At 30.9% G+C, this 18,273-nt stretch overlaps 1 protein-coding gene across 1 annotated transcript in view; it reads left to right on the top strand.

Moving 5' to 3' along the window:
- LOC134725023 (integrator complex subunit 13-like) overlaps window positions 1-18,273 on the top strand; it is a 74,794-nt gene that overhangs the window by 35,948 nt on the left and 20,573 nt on the right. The window contains exons 5-6 of the mRNA XM_063588509.1: window positions 16,042-16,132; window positions 17,037-17,165. Coding sequence (XP_063444579.1) covers window positions 16,042-16,132; window positions 17,037-17,165 — 220 coding nt within the window. The remainder of the gene's footprint in view (window positions 1-16,041; window positions 16,133-17,036; window positions 17,166-18,273) is intronic.

Here is an 18,273-nt window from a genome sequence, read left to right as displayed (position 1 = left end):
TTAAAATCATGCATACCCCTTGTAATTAAGAATGGAATAGTCTGCATGTTTGTTTTACAAGTATCATTGTTTCTGTGGTGAAATGGTGTCAGTCTTCATTAGTCAATTAGGAAATAGACCTATCATTATTATAACATCTTTCATGTTACTGCTATTGGATCAAAGAATACTTATGCTTAAAACAAATGGCAGGAATCTAGGTATGGCTACTTGTTACTAAGTGATTGCCGATAGTATGTTAGTTGTCATATGCTGAAATCATGTTTTTGTAGGCTAATGGGTATTGCATCACAAAAAAAATATCATCAGCCAGTTTCTTGTCATAGATATGCAGCAAAAGATGACAAGAATTGTTTAGCAGTTGTTGCTTCTAATAGTTGAGGAAACAGTGAATTTTGATGGATATTTTTGTACTGGAAATTATCCATGTTTTATGATGACTGCTCATCATGAGCTTTTAAAATGTTTTGCATATAGATACATGTATAAATAAATGTGGTACTTGTCAGTGCCAATGAAGTTACTCTGCATCCAAGTCACAATTTGTAAAAAAGTAAACCATTATAGGTCAGTGCCTTCAACACAGAGCATTAGCTCATGTATGTCCTTTGAAAGTTTGTTGACTCTGTATGTTAACATCCATCTCTTTCAATAATCTACAGCTTCCCCTTATTAAAGATATCCACACAATAAAGTTACTTGAATAAATCTCATAATTTGTGGAAGCACATCCATAATTGAGTAAAATGAACTAATTGATGTTATATGACATATATATAAATACTGTGGATTCATTTATTTTCGTGGATACCAATTTTCGTGGATTGAGGAAAACTTACATGTTCGTGGATATTTGATTTCGTGGTTTTGCCGAAGTCTGCATACAAGTCACAGGAAAATTAGTCATTTGTTGAACATTTAATTTCCTGGTTCAAATGTTCCCACGAAATCCACGAAAATTGGTATCCAACGAATAATAATGAATCCACAGTACATATCTTTTGACCACTAATGTTCCTTGGCTTTCTATAAATTGTCCTGTTTTGTGTCCATAATCCGATGCATTGTCACAAGCTTTTGCTGTCTCCTTTATTGTTAAACAAGGTCAAGATCAAATATGACAAATTTTAAGGTCAAGGCCCTTAAGGTCAATTTTGAAAATTGTAAAAATTGCCTTGTATATGCACTCTTTAATGCAGTTCTGATTTATTGAGTTGTATTTAGAACATATTATTATCAGAAAATTATATCAGAACTTATTTTTTGTTCAAATCATGGGCAGTTAATTTATTCATGATAGAAATTCCATAGGTTATGCTACTTCTGGAATTTTGTAGAGAGTTGATATTTATTTATACAAAATAACTGGATATTGACTAATTATTAGAAAGGCTAATATTTGCAATTGATATGCCTGATGTGCATTACCTTCATTTATTTTTGTCATTCTGAATACTGCTTATCAAATATTAGAAATCAAAAGTATGTATTAAGTGTTGAAGCCTCAAATATCCAAGACAACACCTGATAAGGAACACCTGTGCAGAGGGAGGGTAGCATACAAATTCAGCAAATTTATCATTATTTATGATATTTGTTAGTTTTAAATCTGGAAGTATAAATAACACATTGTAATATCATTTTTCAAATTCAGATGCAGTTCAACAAATTTTGACAGCATAAGCAATTTTTGTAAATTAAAGTAAAAAGACTAATTTTTGCACAACATTAGATAAAGCTAAATCTAGAAAGGGCATTAGACCCAGGGGCGGATCCAGCCATTTTAAAAAGGAGGGGTTTCCAACCCAGAGTAAAGGGGTGTTCCAGCTTTATGCTCCCATTCAAATGCATTGATCGTCAAAAAAAAGGGGTACCCCCTGGATCCGCCAATGAGACCTTCTAAATTCTGGTAAACAGTTGTTATTATTCTACTCTTTAAAATTGGCAAAATAAGTTGGTTAAAACTTATGATTACAATTTTTTTGTTACAGATTCTATATAACATTCTTGACCAAACTGACCATGTGCAAGGAAATTGATTATAAATGATTTCTGGTGTCATCAACAATATCTTATTTGATAAAATACCACCAACCCACTTTAAAATGAGGTTAATAGAAACATTAACTACTTTTTGCTGATCAATGAAAGCCTAGTAACCTCAACACTTTATACAACCTTTGTAAGTGCACATTTCTATACTAATTCTGCATCTTGTAGTTTAAAATCACTGCACTCAGATATATTACGCCTTTTGTTTATCACTTATTTAAATAAACTAATTCAATTTCTTTATAATTTTGAAATAACAACAAAATAATGTCAATTATATATAAGGGAAGAGGAATTTAAATTAGAAATAGTCTGAAAGAAACTTTTCCAAAAGTACTTAATTTCCTTAAAAGCTTGTTTTGATTTTGATACAATGGATTAGAATAGTCGCCATGGGAACACCCATTAAGATTAATGCACATCAAAATGCTTGTTAAACAATTTCCTTTCTTTCACTGATGATTTTATTTTATTTTTGTCTGGTGATTTCGCCCCTTAGGATGTTTATTCCATTTAATATAAAGGATGGAAAAGTTTTTTTGATCTATTAAAACAGCCCACCACATTTTGTTCTTATGTCACAGCTTATATTGTAATTATAGTAAAAAGAAATAAGATAAAAAAAAAAATAAAGTACAGTATTTGATAGTTCCTTGGTTAATGTGCACGTGGGTTTGTTCCTTTTGTATTATAATTGAGTTTCAGCAGATTATTTTTGATGTTATAGAAATATAAAATTTTATTTGCTTCTCTGAAAACTGCCTTAAACAGAAATTCTTTGTCGCAAAATTTAATAAATGGAAACTATTTACTGTTTTCTTTACAAAAAGTTAGATTCAGTTCCCTCAAAATTCAAATAATATACAGATTTTATAAGAGCAAATTGAAAAAAAACAATGCTTTGGTACAAAACAATTAACTAGCACTGAAAAATATTGAAAAACAATAAAGTTCATTCCTATATTCCTAGCTATAAAAAGGGAGTTATGACAAATTTGTATGAAAAAGCATCTGTTCTTATACATTTTTGCAGACTTCAGCAAGTTTGGTTTGAGTAGCAACAATAATTTTTTCAAAGTATGATTGAGAAAACTAAAATATAATAAATCTCTTGCCAAAAAATTTTGAAAAAAGTTTGGCAAATATAATCATAGTAATTTAAAGATGTGGAATTGCTGTAGAATTGAAATTGAAATTGGTGTATTTTGTATAGTACAAGGGGGGTCTCATTGGGGGGTTCCAATCCCGCTTACTGTTTTGTCAGATTCTTGTATCCTGCTTACACTATGTACGTAAGCAATTATCATTTTTTTTACATTTCCCCGGTCCCGCTAGACCTTGTTTCCCATTTTCATGACACAATAATTTGACTTTCATGTGTCACACTTACAATAAAATCGGCAATCCTGCGTCACGCTTAGACCCCAATGAGACCCACTACAAGAAATGTAACCTGACCTTCCATGTGAGACAAGGCTCCGTCTGCTGGAGGCTGTACATAGATCTATAATGGTTAATTTACTTTTACAAATTGTGACTTGGATGGAGAGTTGCCTGGTTGTCATTGTCATACCACATCTTCTTATATCTGCTTAAAGAGATGTTACTTTGGTTCGAAAACATGCAAAATCATAATAAGTGTTGCATTCTGCTTTGCCAAAAGAATTAAGTCTTAAAAATTCAATATCCTTGACCTCACTAGAAAGTGAAGTTTTAGTTGATTGCATATTTCAATATAAGTTATTGGAAATCTGGATTTTATATGTAACATATCAGACACCCCCATTAACCTCTAGCAAAATGGAATATGATTGAATGTAGTAGATATATATAAAGCAGTGTAGTTCATAATGTTAAGATGTTCTTTTATTGCAATATCTCTGACTAAAAGTCTCCCAGAAATAATCCAATATTATATAATATACTGAGCCATTAAACCCCATCTGGAATCAGACAAATTACAAAAGACTTTTTATAAGTATATTTAGATATCCATCCATTTGTCAAATAAAATTCTGTTTATTCCCTTCATAAAGCAGAAAATGATTTCCTTGGAAGAGAAAAACATGAAATATAGACCATTTAATTGGAAAACGACAACTTGACATTTTTCATGAAGGAATGAATTTTATGTAGTAATTCTTCATAGCTAGAAGGACAGTAGCTTTTAATCATGATATAACTTTTATTTGTCTGTCTTTTAGTTGGAGTACTCCTTCATTTATCATTTAAAGATTCACTCTTCCTAATACATGTACATGTATGGACTTTGAATCAACATTTGGACAATTTGGTGTGGGAGTTATGTTTGCTTATTTTGTAATGAAACAAAATGCCTGAAATATCAGGCACAAGCCCAAAAGATTTGTTTTGATCCTTAAAAATAAAAGATTGTTGCTTTTAAATTTTCTATTATAGGCTTTATCATAATTTAAAAAATGATTGAAATTTTTAAACGCAAACACAGAAAAAGAAAACAGTATAAATGCACATGAACATGGACAATACAAATCTGTTGTTGAGTTTATACTGAGGCTCTGTCTTATTACTGAGATCACCCCCTGGTTTTTGTTGAGTCTCTTGGTTTTCTTTATTAAAATGTTATGTTGCCTGTCTTTGGGTTCTTTTCAGTTTTTTTGCCATCACAGTCATTTTTATGCCTCAACCAAAAGTTATGAAACTTATACACAATGCTTATTACAACAAAACACATGTCAAGTTTTAATTTTGGTGGCATCAGTAGTCATGCCTTTTTACAAAAGAAAAAATTGTGTTCTAAAAATATGAATTATCTTATTTGTCCAGAATGGTTATTGAACAAATTACAACCAAAGCTTTATACAATGCAATATTCAATTTTACTTCAAACTGATACATGTTTTAAGTTAAAGCAATGTTTACCATTCAGTGCAAGCACTTTGATTAACATTCTAGGGTTATATAATGCCCCTTTACAAATGAAAAAAATTCCTGAAGTCTTTCGTTTCCATTTTCTAACTTAAGTTTGTCAAGTTCAAATTTTGGCAGCTTCACTTTTACAGTTTTTGAGTTATGTCCCTTTATAATGTTATATGTTAACGGGGTCATCATTTGTGTTCCTATGGACACATTCCTCATTTACTTTTTTACTTATAAGCTTGATTATTCCTAAGTATCTCCGGCTACTCTTATACTGCACCTTATTAATGCCAGACGTTTCTTCAATTCAGATTAAAAAAAAATGTTTTAAATTCTAATCCCCTAATAGTTGTACTTTATAGTTATGTATTTCAAAATGTTATTGCAGTATCCTCCCACGTCATGATATATCTGTGTTGTATAAATAAGTCGTGATTGTCTGTTGTTTAATCTTACAAAAATGGACTTTTACCATGTTTACAGCGAAGAAAGTCGGTTATCTGAAACACATATAAACAACAATTGGTCATTTTTCTTCTAAATGAGTTTTTCCACAAAGAAATAACTTACTATTCTTCTTGAAGCAATTTATAAAACAGTTAATAACTTTCCAATATTACATAGTCATGGCAAAACAATAGTAATAGTTGTAAACTGTGATAAATGGTGTTGGATCCTGTTTTCACACCAGATGTCACTCTCAGAGCTTATTAAATGATCTGCTAGTTAGTATCAAATTGCAAGATGATTAACAAATCATGATATTTTCTTGAAATTATTTGTATTTTTATATATTTCATATTGATTTTTAAAAAGTTAAGGTTTATGATTCATGTATATTGAAAACACGATTTTTTTTTTACAAATATCAAATTTTTAAAAAGTCCCAAACTGTTTTATGAATCATATTATTGACTTGAATAGTATTATATATAATAGTCTCTAGATTATAATATAGTATTTTAATTAAAATTGCCAGTAGCATTGTGATACTTATGTGTATACAGTAATTCTTTTTTGTAACTTTTTTTTAATTATGTTTTCTTCTTCTGTTGATGGGCTGCCCGCTGCAATCTTCAATGGTATCTGTAGAATTTATTCATAACTTCCCTAGGCTTTGGGTCCATTGAGAACTTAGTACCACATTATTTAGACAGTAGATGTCTTTTTGGCTTTTTGTATTGTTAGGTTTATGTCTCATTGATATATATAAAACTACTGCAGTGCCTTTTGATAAGGTAATTTTGTGGTTTTATTGACTTTTGGAAAACTGATATTGACACTGAGGCCATCAGCCAAAATAAATATCAATTTTTAACCACATATTTACCCTCCAAAAAGACAGTTATAGTTTTATTCAGAATTTCAAGAGAGAAATTTACCAAAACCAATTGTAATTCAAACAATTTTGCTTTATTTGTACAGATTAATTAAAAAGCTTGGACTTTTTGCACAGTGAATATAATTTTTCCTCAGTTGTATATGCTGCATGTTTCATTCAAAATCAAATGAATATAGAAAAACCTTCCTAATATCTATCAATATGGAATAACTCCAAAGGGAAAAAATTAAAATATAATGATACCAATTTCTAAAATGGAAAAAAAAGACAAATGTAAATAGTCTGTAAAACAACCAAATTGCTATAAATTGAATAATATTTGACCACATTAAACTAGTTCATGGGACATTATAATTATTATTGATAGAATACTACAAGTGTTAATTTCACATCTGACATGTGAAAACTAATATCTGACCTCATAGAAATGATCAATGATAGTTTCAGTATCATGAGATGAAAATATTGAATTTTTCGCTTTCTTATTTCTTTTAAATAGATCCTTATGAAGACTTAAATAATGGTTGGCTTCCAATATGTTCCAAAGGGATTTGAAATTCTGTATTGTTTGCTAATGATCTAATTCTGTTATGGGATACTTTAGAATAATAGACTTGAAAAATTTGTTATTGTATAGTTATTTATCGTTGAGTTCAAAACAAAATAGGTTCCCTTCTTAAACATAGAAAGTTTCTATATAACTAAAGCATCAAATTGAGAATGGAAATGGGGAATGTGTCAAAGAGACAACAACCTGACCAAAGAGCGGAAAACAACCATGAAGGTCACCAATAGGTCTTTAGTACAGCGAGAAAATCCAACACCAGGAGGCAGATGATGATGCTTCAGCTGGCCCCTAAACAAAAATGTACATAGTTTATTATGAAAGATGGATGCTATTTTAATGGATAAAATAATATTTTTATTTTTGTATTTTTCAGATGTATATATAGATATAGGAAGATGTGGTGTAAGTGCCAATGAGATAACTCTCCATCAAAATAACAATTTAAAAAGTAAACCATTATAGATCAATGTATGGCCTTCAACACAGAGCCTTGGCTCACATCGAACATCAAGCTATAAAGGGCCCCCAAATTACTAGTGTAAAACCATTCAAACGGCAAAACCAACTGTCTAATCTATATAAAAAATATGTATAGATTTTTTTTTTAAAACATGACACACAAAGTAACACAATGCAAAACATTAGAATTTTTTTTTTAATGAAAATGAAAAAGAAATGAGATCTCAATGAATTTCAGGCAAGATTAAGATTGACTTATAATTAGATGATGGTGACCAGTGATTTATAATATAATGAATTTACCATTTATAGGCAAGTTAAATGACTGTAATTTGATATACAAGATTTTCAAACTAATAGTGATTTTGTCTGGAAACAAGTACTAATTTGTTTTTCAACTTATGAGTTTGAATATCCCTGTCATATATCAGGCCTCTCTTTTAAGTTGATATCATTTGACAATTTTAAAGAAATTCTCCATGATCATTCATCCTTATTGCCTATTTTTGAATTTTGAATGATTATAAGGAAGTAATGATGCAATTTTGCTCAGAATGGCCATCCTAACCAGTTGTTATTCTTGGAACAGACAATCACAAGAGTATCAAATGTTTCTGGGTAACAGATGTACTTAAACATCCTGTCTCCCTTGAGCTCTTTCAAGGTGTCACTGTTTATTGACTGGATGTCTGTTTTTATCCTGTCAATGTCCTCAAGCCAGGTAAAACATCAATAACTCTTGGTTGGTGTTAGAATACAGAAACATTTGAAAGTTATCAATACCTGAAGCTAGAAATTTCCATCTTTAAGATATTTCAATTAATCATCACATATTATTAGAATGCAAAGCAGTTGGCTTCAAGTTGGGAGCAATTATATATATATATGTTCACTATAATATTTGAAACTTTTATGTTATAATATCTTTAAAAACTGTGATTAGAAAAAACATAGTTTTATAGGCGCAATGCAGATTTTTTCAGTACCTTTCAGTTTGCAAATAAATAAATAACTGCAATGCTTTTTGAAATTTCAATGGAATATTTTGAATTTACTAAAGACAGATGAAGTTTGATTTTAATTGTTTTCCCTTTAACCATTACAGAGTTATGGTACTTGAATGTTGGGGAAAAAAAATATGATCTCTCATGCAATAGCTGTAGACAGGATCAGTATCTGTATTACTAGATCACATCTATATATATATATATATCTAGTTTTGTACTATTCTGATGCAACTTTTTGATAAGTTCTTGCCCTTCTGTTAAAAACTGGAGATCACACTAGAAAATATATCCATGACTGAAATTGTTTTTGCTCATTTAGTATCAGACACTTATGATTTTGTTGTCTATGAAATTGCATCTGAATTTGAGGAATCTGTTAAGATGTGACTAAAACAAACAACATCTTAAATGAAACAAAATAGGATCAAAAGGTTCAAGCAAAATTTTGCAAAACCATCATACATAGATACAACCAAAATTGTTAAAAAAAAAATAGAAATAAGAAATTAGTTCATGGTAAACAGAATAAAGCTATTCTACATGACAAAGAATTTCACAGATTTGTTTTCTACATAAGTTTTTCTTAATGTGTATATCATCAGTTAAGAAATTAAATTTTGAAAATATAATTTAATTATCAATGAAAACATGCCTTAGATTCACATTAAGAAAATAATGAAATATTTGCCACTGAACATTTAAATTATCAGTCTAGTGTACGTCAAAGATACATGTCTCATACTAAAAATTAACCTTATCAATGCTTGAGTATTGATTTCATTTACGAATGAAGGGAGAAAATTGGTTTAGATAAAAGTTAAGAAAAAAAAAAAGAAGGATTAAATGAATAAACGAAAGTTTTTGAAATGATAGTTAAACATAATTTGAGCTGATAATGAGAAATTAGATAAATATACTTACTGGTACTTTGGTGCTTTTCTACTTTTATTGGAACTTCCTGATGATCTATTTGAACTGTGTACTCTCATTTTAATTCCACATGTAAATAAGATATTTCCATGATTTAGATATATTCTTTATATAACTTGGATTTTTATCAGTAGTCAGTAACTTTTTTAAACTCCTTTATAAAGTTAGAAGATTTGGTATGATTGCCAAAAAATGAGACAACTCTTCACCAGTGCAAGAGACAAAATACCATAGAATTATTTTGTTGGATTTATTTTTACGTTTTAGAAAACACAGGAAAGCCATAATTAATAACTATATCTATGAGTTAATGAAGATTAACGACAACAAACTGCATTTCAAAATAAGGAACCAATTAAAAAGATAATTCATTAAAAATTTTAGATAATTTAATTACAGTTCTAAAAATGTTGATGATATAATGCAATTATGTTGTTATATTTCAAAATATGTTAATCAATTTAATTTCCTGTTTTCTGAAATGTAGTCAATTGCAATATTATAGCTGTCATTTGTAAGAACCTATTATGAAATTTCATTCAGATTCGGTTAAAAAATCAATGTCATTTTGGCCAACCTAAAGTATAAAGAATGCTTAACATTAATATTATTTATTGTGCAACAATCAGACATAATGTAGGGATATTAGTGAAAGGATATATGACCTATTGTAAGAAAAAACATATCTCATCACAAAACAAGTTAAGCATCAGTTCTATAATAGCAATAACTATTTACAAAATTGGAAACAGTTAAAGCTTTATAGGTTGAAATTATTGTATTCATGACAAGAAGAACCATTATATCTTGACCAATTTTTAAAAGTACATAAGTTTTACATTTTTCTGCTGTTATGCAAAAATCTTCTTACAATTACAGAGGCTGGTTAGTTGACATAGATGATGTTTCATTTTTGCTTCAATGCAGTGCTGCCCTGATTATTAAGAGATTGACATGTATATTGTTGTTTGTTTAGTCTTTTTGTGTCAATGAGTTGCTGACTCAATGATGTATTTCCAAAATTCACTTTGATTCGAATTAACGGTTTATTTTGTAAATTTTGAACATGACTATTATGGAATACTTAAGAAATCTGTATTATGGTATCATCAAGAAGACTATATCAGTTCCATACTACTGAAAGTGACATAAAATACATTGATAAGGAGAAAGAACTTAGTGACATTGTAAATTGGTTTTTATCAGACATACATGAAGTATTTTTGTACAGAATTACAGAGAATTACAAACTTGAAGGATAGACTGTTGGTTATCATGGATGTTTTATACTGCTGCGAAATTGATGGTGTTTTTCATTGACAATAATCTTCTTGTTCGTGACAACCATTCTAAATAGGAGATTGATTTGTATGATTTAAAAAAACATGTGACAAAAAAACATTAAAAAAATTTAAGTTTTGAATAATATCATAGATGTCATATTTTTTATGGCCCACTGTAGCAAAGGGGGCATTAAGTTTTACCCTTGTCCGTCCCAAAGTTGGTTTCTGTTCTCTAACTTTAGTTTGCCTCAAAGAACTGTTATATTATGTTATAAAAGAGAGATCTAGATCAAGTTTGAATTTTGGATGCGTCACTTTAACCGTTTTAGAGTTATGCCCCTTTCTAAATGAAAAAAAATGCAGAAGTTTTAGAATCCATTCTCTTAAATATAGTCAAAGCGGAAGATGTGGTATGAGTGCCAATGAGATAATTTTCCATCCAAGTCACAATTATTAAACGTAAACCATTATAGGTCAAGGTAAAGTTTTAAGTATGTCTCAACCAAATGTTATAAAACTTATACACAATGATCATAACCACACACCACAGATAAAGTTTGAATTTTGTGGCCTCACTTTAACAGTGTTAGTGTTATACCCCTTTATAACTGAAAATTTTGCAGGAATCTAATATCTGTTCTAAAAATATCAATGATGGAATTGTGAAAAGTAAGTTTTAAAATTGGAGTTATCTTTCTTTGTCCATTATTTAAGTTAAATCAACTACAACCAATGTTTTATACAATGCAATGTTCACTTCGGTGCTTACAATCTCTTTGATTACAGATCATCTGTTATGTCCCTTTATATTTTTATATGATATACCAGCAGGGGCATTATCTCCAATTTATTTTTATCATTAAAAATGGAGAAATTGAGAATTTCAATGTTATAAGTAAATAAAAGAAAATGAGGAAATTTTTATATCATATTTGGTCGTGTATACTCTTTCTCCAACAAATATGTAGTTGTTCCAGGAGATGCATATTATTCACAAATATAGTCCGTTTTGATTTTCATTAAAAATTAAAGTGAGTCATTGAGGAAGAAACATTATAATAATTCATAAAAAGTCATGGATAAAATATAGTTTAACTTTAACCCATTGATGTGCATATATGATGTACAAAAGATTTTTGGCTTTAAACCCCATTGCAGTTTAGGGTTTTAATTAGTGGTGCATCATTTTTGCCTTTCATAATCATTCATATAAGCTTTACACAAATAGAAAAAGTCATTAAACTAAACTTTAGGCTGACTATGCGGTATTGGCTTTGCTCATTAGGGCCCCGCCGAAAAGGCGGGTCGCCCTATAGTGATCAGTCTGTCCGTCCGTCCGTCCGTCCGTCCGTCTGTCCGTCCGTCTGTCCGTCCGTCCGTAACACTTTCGTGTCCGCTCCATATCTAGAGAACCATAATGATTTCATACTTTATACTTTACATGTATATTAACCACCACCAGAGGGTGTGTCATGATGTATGTACAACTTCCTAGGTCAAAGGTCAAGGTCAAAAACTTTGGTTTCAGTTGACAACCCTGTGTTCTTTGGTGAAGATCGTGTCCGCTCCATATCTAGATAACCGTTATGATTTTATACTTAATACTTAACATGATTATTAACCAACACCCAAGGGTGTGTCATGATGTATGTACAACTTCCTAGGTCAAAGGTCAAGGTCAAAACCTTTGGTTTCAGTTGACAACCCCGTGTCCTGTGGTGAAGATCGTGTCCGCTCCATATCTAGATAACTGTTATGATTTCAAAGGGTGTGTCATGATGTATGTACAACTTCCTAGGTCAAAGGTCAAGGTCAAAAACTTTGGTTTCAGTTGACAACCCTGTGTTCTTTGGTGAAGATCGTGTCCGCTCCATATCTAGATAACCGTTATGATTTTATACTTAATACTTAACATGATTATTAACCAACACCCAAGGGTGTGTCATGATGTATGTACAACTTCCTAGGTCAAAGGTCAAGGTCAAAACCTTTGGTTTCAGTTGACAACCCCGTGTCCTGTGGTGAAGATCGTGTCCGCTCCATATCTAGATAACCGTTATGATTTCAAAGTTTATACTTGTCATCCATTTTAACCACCACCAGAGGGCGTGTTATGATGTATGTACAACTTCCTAGGTCAAAGGTCAACGTCAAAAAAACTTTGGTTTCAGTTGACAACCCTGTGTTCTGTTGTGAAGATTGTGTCCGCTCTATATCTTGAGAACCATTATGATTTCAAATATTATACTTGACATCCATTTTAACCAACACCAGAGGGTGTGTCATGATGTATGTATCACTTCCTAGGTCAAAGGTCTGTCTGTCTGTTGGTCTGTCCATCGCTAACAAATTTGATCCACACTATATTTTGAGAGGACAGCTGTTATTATTTCATACTTTATACCTGACAAACATTTTCAACTTAACATATATATTAAATGTGTCATAATGTATGCATCCTAGGTCAAAGGTCAGTCCGTTGGTCTGTCCATCCGTTCGTTGTTCTTAACAAATTGTGTCCGCTTTACCTCTCGAGAACCGTTAATATTTCATACTTTATACTTGGTGGGTCATAATATATTGAAGGCATAATTCTAAAAATATGTGACAAATATCAATTGGGCAGCATCTTTAAACATTGTTCAAACATCAATCCATATATCCAGAAGTCACCTTAGAGTAGTCAATAATGAGTTCACATCATGCAGTCATATCACTATTATACTATGAAAGTAAGTTGAGAATATTTATCAGTTTTAACTTAAAATCTTAGATTAAAATCACATGTGAGACTATGTAATAACTTCCAAATACTGCTTCATATCAGATTATCCATACAACTTATTTACCCCACATTATTGACAGCGGGGCCCAAAGAGATGGCTCCCATCTCAATGAAATCTAGTTTTCCAGTGGCAGTCTCAATTTTCCAACTTTCATCATGGTCATCCAACTGTGCAGAACCAACTTTTGTTTGTAATTTATTTTTATTTTATCTGAAAAAACACCAAGCATTGTGATACATAAAGACATAGAAAATTAAAAAGTAAAATATGCTAATTGTATATTATATATATGATAATTATCTACTTGATCTTACTGATCATTCATCATTCTGGATTAGAAAACCAACTTTGCTCATTCCAAAAAGTCATTCTACATTGACTAGAGGTATAGGGGGAGGTTGAGATCTCATAAACATGTTTAACCCCGCAGCATTTTTGCGCCTGTCCCAAGTCAGGAGCCTCTGGTCTTTGTTAGTCTTGTATTATTTTATTTTAGTTTCTTGTGTACAATTTGGAAATTAGTATGGCGTTCATTACCACTGAACTAGTACATATTTGTTTAGGGGCCAGCTGAAGGACGCCTCCGGGTGCTGGAATTTCTCGTTACATTGAAGACTTGTTGTTGAAGGCCGTACTGTGACCTATAGTTGGTAATGTTTGTTTCATTTTGTTCTTTTGTGGATAGTTGTCTCATTGGCAATCATACCACTTCTTCTTTTTTTATATTGTTAACCCGAGCAGTAGGCCCTCTCACAGTGATGTCTCCCATAATCACTATCATCTAGTTAACTTTCCTTCTTGAACCAGCAAATTATTTTTATGTCAATTTTCTTTAAAGATTAAAGGAATATTTGATCCCATTTGAATTATTATTGACACTAATATCTTGATTACAGCTGCTTAGCTATCAATCAATCACTCAAAAGTAGAAATATTTCTCATTCAATGATAAAAAGTATCCTAATATGCTTTGTTGAATAGGGAATATAAAAACTTAACCTTCTTATCAAAATTGTCATGAAACAAATAGAAATTAAAGGAATGAAGATATAACAAGATAGTTATATCTCTGAAGACACGTGTTTTAGTTGTTGCATTGCTTCTTTTTAGTTATATCAGATATTTGAAATTCATGTATATAACTTCATTGTCTAGTTTTTGTATATGATATATTAGTAGATTAAAAATAATTGAAAAGATGAAGAATGATTGATTTAAAAAAAAAAAAGTTGTATCAGGCACACAGTTATTTCCCTTTAAAACTGTAAAAGATTACCTGTTAACCATATGTCTTTTCACAAAGCATTAATAAACTGTACAACTATTTTTAGTTTGTAAAATTTCAAAGAAAAATTTGGCAGACAGTTATAGAAAATTTATGAATGAATTCAACAGCAAAAAGCAGAGATTTGTATCAAAAACCAAATTTCTTAATGGACAAATAACTTTAAAATATAAACAACAGCAACCCCTGGCTTGAGAGAGACTGTGTGTATGTATGTATGTGTGTGTTGGAACTGGTTTTGTTGATTGTCATACTTTTCCCCTTTCAATTCTGTTTTAATGGAATAACAGAAGTTAATAGAGTCAGATCTATATAATACAGATGTCAATTGGTTGAAATGATACCTCCCACAATTGCAGTTATTGAAAGCAATCTAAAATTACAGCTTTAAAATTTAAGCAAACTGATTGGAAAAAGCACTTTGAAATTTGTTTAAAAATGATTATACTCCACATGTTTGTTCAGTTTAATCCATAGTAAAATATCAAGACATTGAGACAAATACTAAAAGCTTCTTAGGATTCAATTAGTATTTTCCAGTAAAATATATATTTTCAAAACTTATAACAGTCTATTCCTATTATAGACCTACTTAAAGAATTGTTTTTATTATATCACCATGGAATTTGTTGTTAAAACACATGGGACATGATATTTAATATATGACTGAAGAAATGAAATAAGATTTTAGAATTATTATAAATGATTTTTATTGTATTTTGTAAAAATATTTTGAAACATACATAAATGTCAAGATTCACAGCAGAGACCACTCATCCTACTTTACATCTTCTAACAATTGACTTAATTTCTTCTTTTGAAAAAAGACTTGATAGTATTGAAACACAAATGCTAAGTCAGAACACATGAAATAATAGTTATGGTAAGTTTGCCTACAAAATAGTGTTTTATTTCATAATAGTTTCATGGCAAGATGACATACATGTATATAGTATTTGCTGCTTTATGTCGTTTTCTAGCTGGTCTGAATATTAAACACAAGCTTGTTTTAGATAAAATAAAAGAAGGGGAGGTTTAAAACATCAACTAGTTGAAATGTCTTGATCTAGTGCCATTGCTTTATTATTGTGTTATATAATACTCACACCTCCCCACCACCACCACCAGATCTCCCCCACCCCGCCCCTTTTCGTGGGAAAAAATTGGTTGATAATATAGGGCATCGCTGAAGCTTGACTGGAGCAGGCCCCCCCCCCCCCCTTACAAAAAGTTATGGATCCACCACTGTTCTATTCTGCTACTTTTGTTACCAAGAATTGAGCAGTAGATAATAATATTTAATTTTAGATTTATTAAAAGATAATTTTTAAATATGATAATTTATGTATATCTGGAATTTAATGTATAGAGTAGAAAATTCCTAACCATCAGTTATTGGTTTAATCACTGATTTGTGTTTGTCTTCTTCAGATTACTTCCCATACAGCATTGTGAGTTAGTCATTATACACATTGTTCCATTCGGAGATGACAGTAAAATTGCAGATAAACCCCTTCGACAGGTAACATTATTACTAGTGCATACTGAACATCTATAACTGTTTCCATATAAGTCGTTAAGAGGTACGAAAGATACCAAAGAGAAAGTCAAACTCATAGATTGAAATAAACTGACAACATCATGGTTAACATAGAAAAAGACAAACAGACAAACAATAGTACAGAATACACAACATAGAAAACTAAAGACTGAGCAACATGAACCCTACAAAAACCTTGGGGTGATCTCAGGTGCTCCAGAAGGGTAAGCAGATCCTGCTCCACATGTGGACAATATGGTAAATACAATGCAAACAAGAATAAAAGGAGATACTGGGTGAACGTTAATGAGAAAGCAACCAAAGAAAAGAAGTTAACCTACAAAGAAATATAATTCTATTCATGGTTTTAATTAAAGGAATGATGTCTTTTAGTTTGACAGACCACAAAAGATAGATAAGTAAAGCAGATGTACCTATGTCAAAATGTATACACAATTACCTAATGAAATTCAGGTGCACCTCTATGTCATAACTATATGGTTGTTTATGACAGATGGCTAACTATCCTGTAAAGTAACATGCTGTTCTCTCAGGTCTGTTTTACAAGAATACTGTTGTATTTGATAGGAATAAAAGAAGTTTAGGGTGTAAGTCAGGAGAAAAGATGCATGCCAACAACTCAAGTAAAACAAAAGAAATCTAAACATCAAACTCTGAATTATTCTGAGATTATGAGAACCATCAAAGAATTGTCATCAACACAAATTTCCCAAAATGTCAAAAAGCTTGAAATATATAGATATAAGGAAAAACCACCGCTGATTGAATCTGGACGGAATGGGACAGACACATGAACAAATAGATGTTTTATATATCTTGTGAATTATTGATGTCCCTACTTATTTTAGAATGTTTGTTTTAACAGGTTTCTACCTCTTTTTCCTGTGAATTACATGCCACTCCATCAGGAACACCTCTATATAATAAGTTGATACATCTTTGCCAGAAGCAATATGACCTTGCCTCCACAACAGTCACAGGTATTCCTATGAAGGTATGTTGTATTAATAACCAGGAAACATTTTTATTTTTGGTTATCTGGTGGATTGACTGGAAGGTGGTTAATACCAGTTGTTTCAGTGCAAAACTTTGAACTGTTCACCCAATACACATGAAAAAATATGTTGTTACTGATGACAAGGTTGTGTTTTTTGAGATTTACACTGTGATCCTATCTAGTTATGGTCTTCAGTTCAGTGGCATGATGTAATTTACGTTTGCGCGAAAAAATCATTACGTTTGCGCACAGCTTTTGATTACATTTGCGCGCATTTTTTGACAGGTAAACTCAGATTAACTCTGGTAAAATACAGAAAATAACACTTATTTATTTATTGATTTGTTCAATTATTTGCAAGTATAAGTACCCCTTCCTCTAGTCTACGTCCCCCCTGCTCACCAATGAGGAGGTGGAAGTGGGATTTTGAACAACGGACTATTTGACTACAGGTCTGGCAGTTATGTCTTCTGTCGCTTTTTATCTTTTCCTCTGTGCAGATAATTTGCCTCCCGAGTTTTCTAGCATCGGACTCTTGTTTATGTTCACAGTTACCATTAAGAATGACTGTTGAATGTTCGTCAGTTTTTATTCTGCCTTTGCAATCCTTAACATTGCATCTCCAAGATACAGACTTCAGTGTTCTATGTGAACTCTATGTGTGTGCCTTGGTGTAACTTTACAAACTAACTTGAATAACAATATATAATTTGAATGAACAAATATTTTCAAAATTAATAGTCATATTTATTATAAAAATAAAAGAAAATATAGTAAATCATGATTTGATTAAGTTTTTATTTATCTTTTTACTTGAGTCCACCTGTAAAATGAATGCGTGCAAATGTAATCAAAAGCTGCGCGCAAATGTAAAACATTTTAATCCCCAAATGCGCACAAACGTAGTGCGCCTTTAAAGATGGCATATTATTTTAAACAACGTTCTAGCTATTTGAATAAATCATGACGTAATAGTTTATACAAATGCATGCAAAAACATGCACTGTTGTTAATAGTTTAATTTAAGCTGCTAAAATTAATTATATCAATTTTGTACATATTTATATATTAGAAATGTAAATTTGAATTAAAAAGAAATCTGTAT

The sequence above is a fragment of the Mytilus trossulus genome, chromosome 1 (assembly GCF_036588685.1).
Source record: "Mytilus trossulus isolate FHL-02 chromosome 1, PNRI_Mtr1.1.1.hap1, whole genome shotgun sequence".
Lineage (NCBI taxonomy): Eukaryota > Metazoa > Mollusca > Bivalvia > Mytilida > Mytilidae > Mytilus > Mytilus trossulus.
The sequence above is the reverse complement of the archived record's forward strand: the minus strand, read 5'-3'. Positions and strand labels throughout refer to the sequence as shown.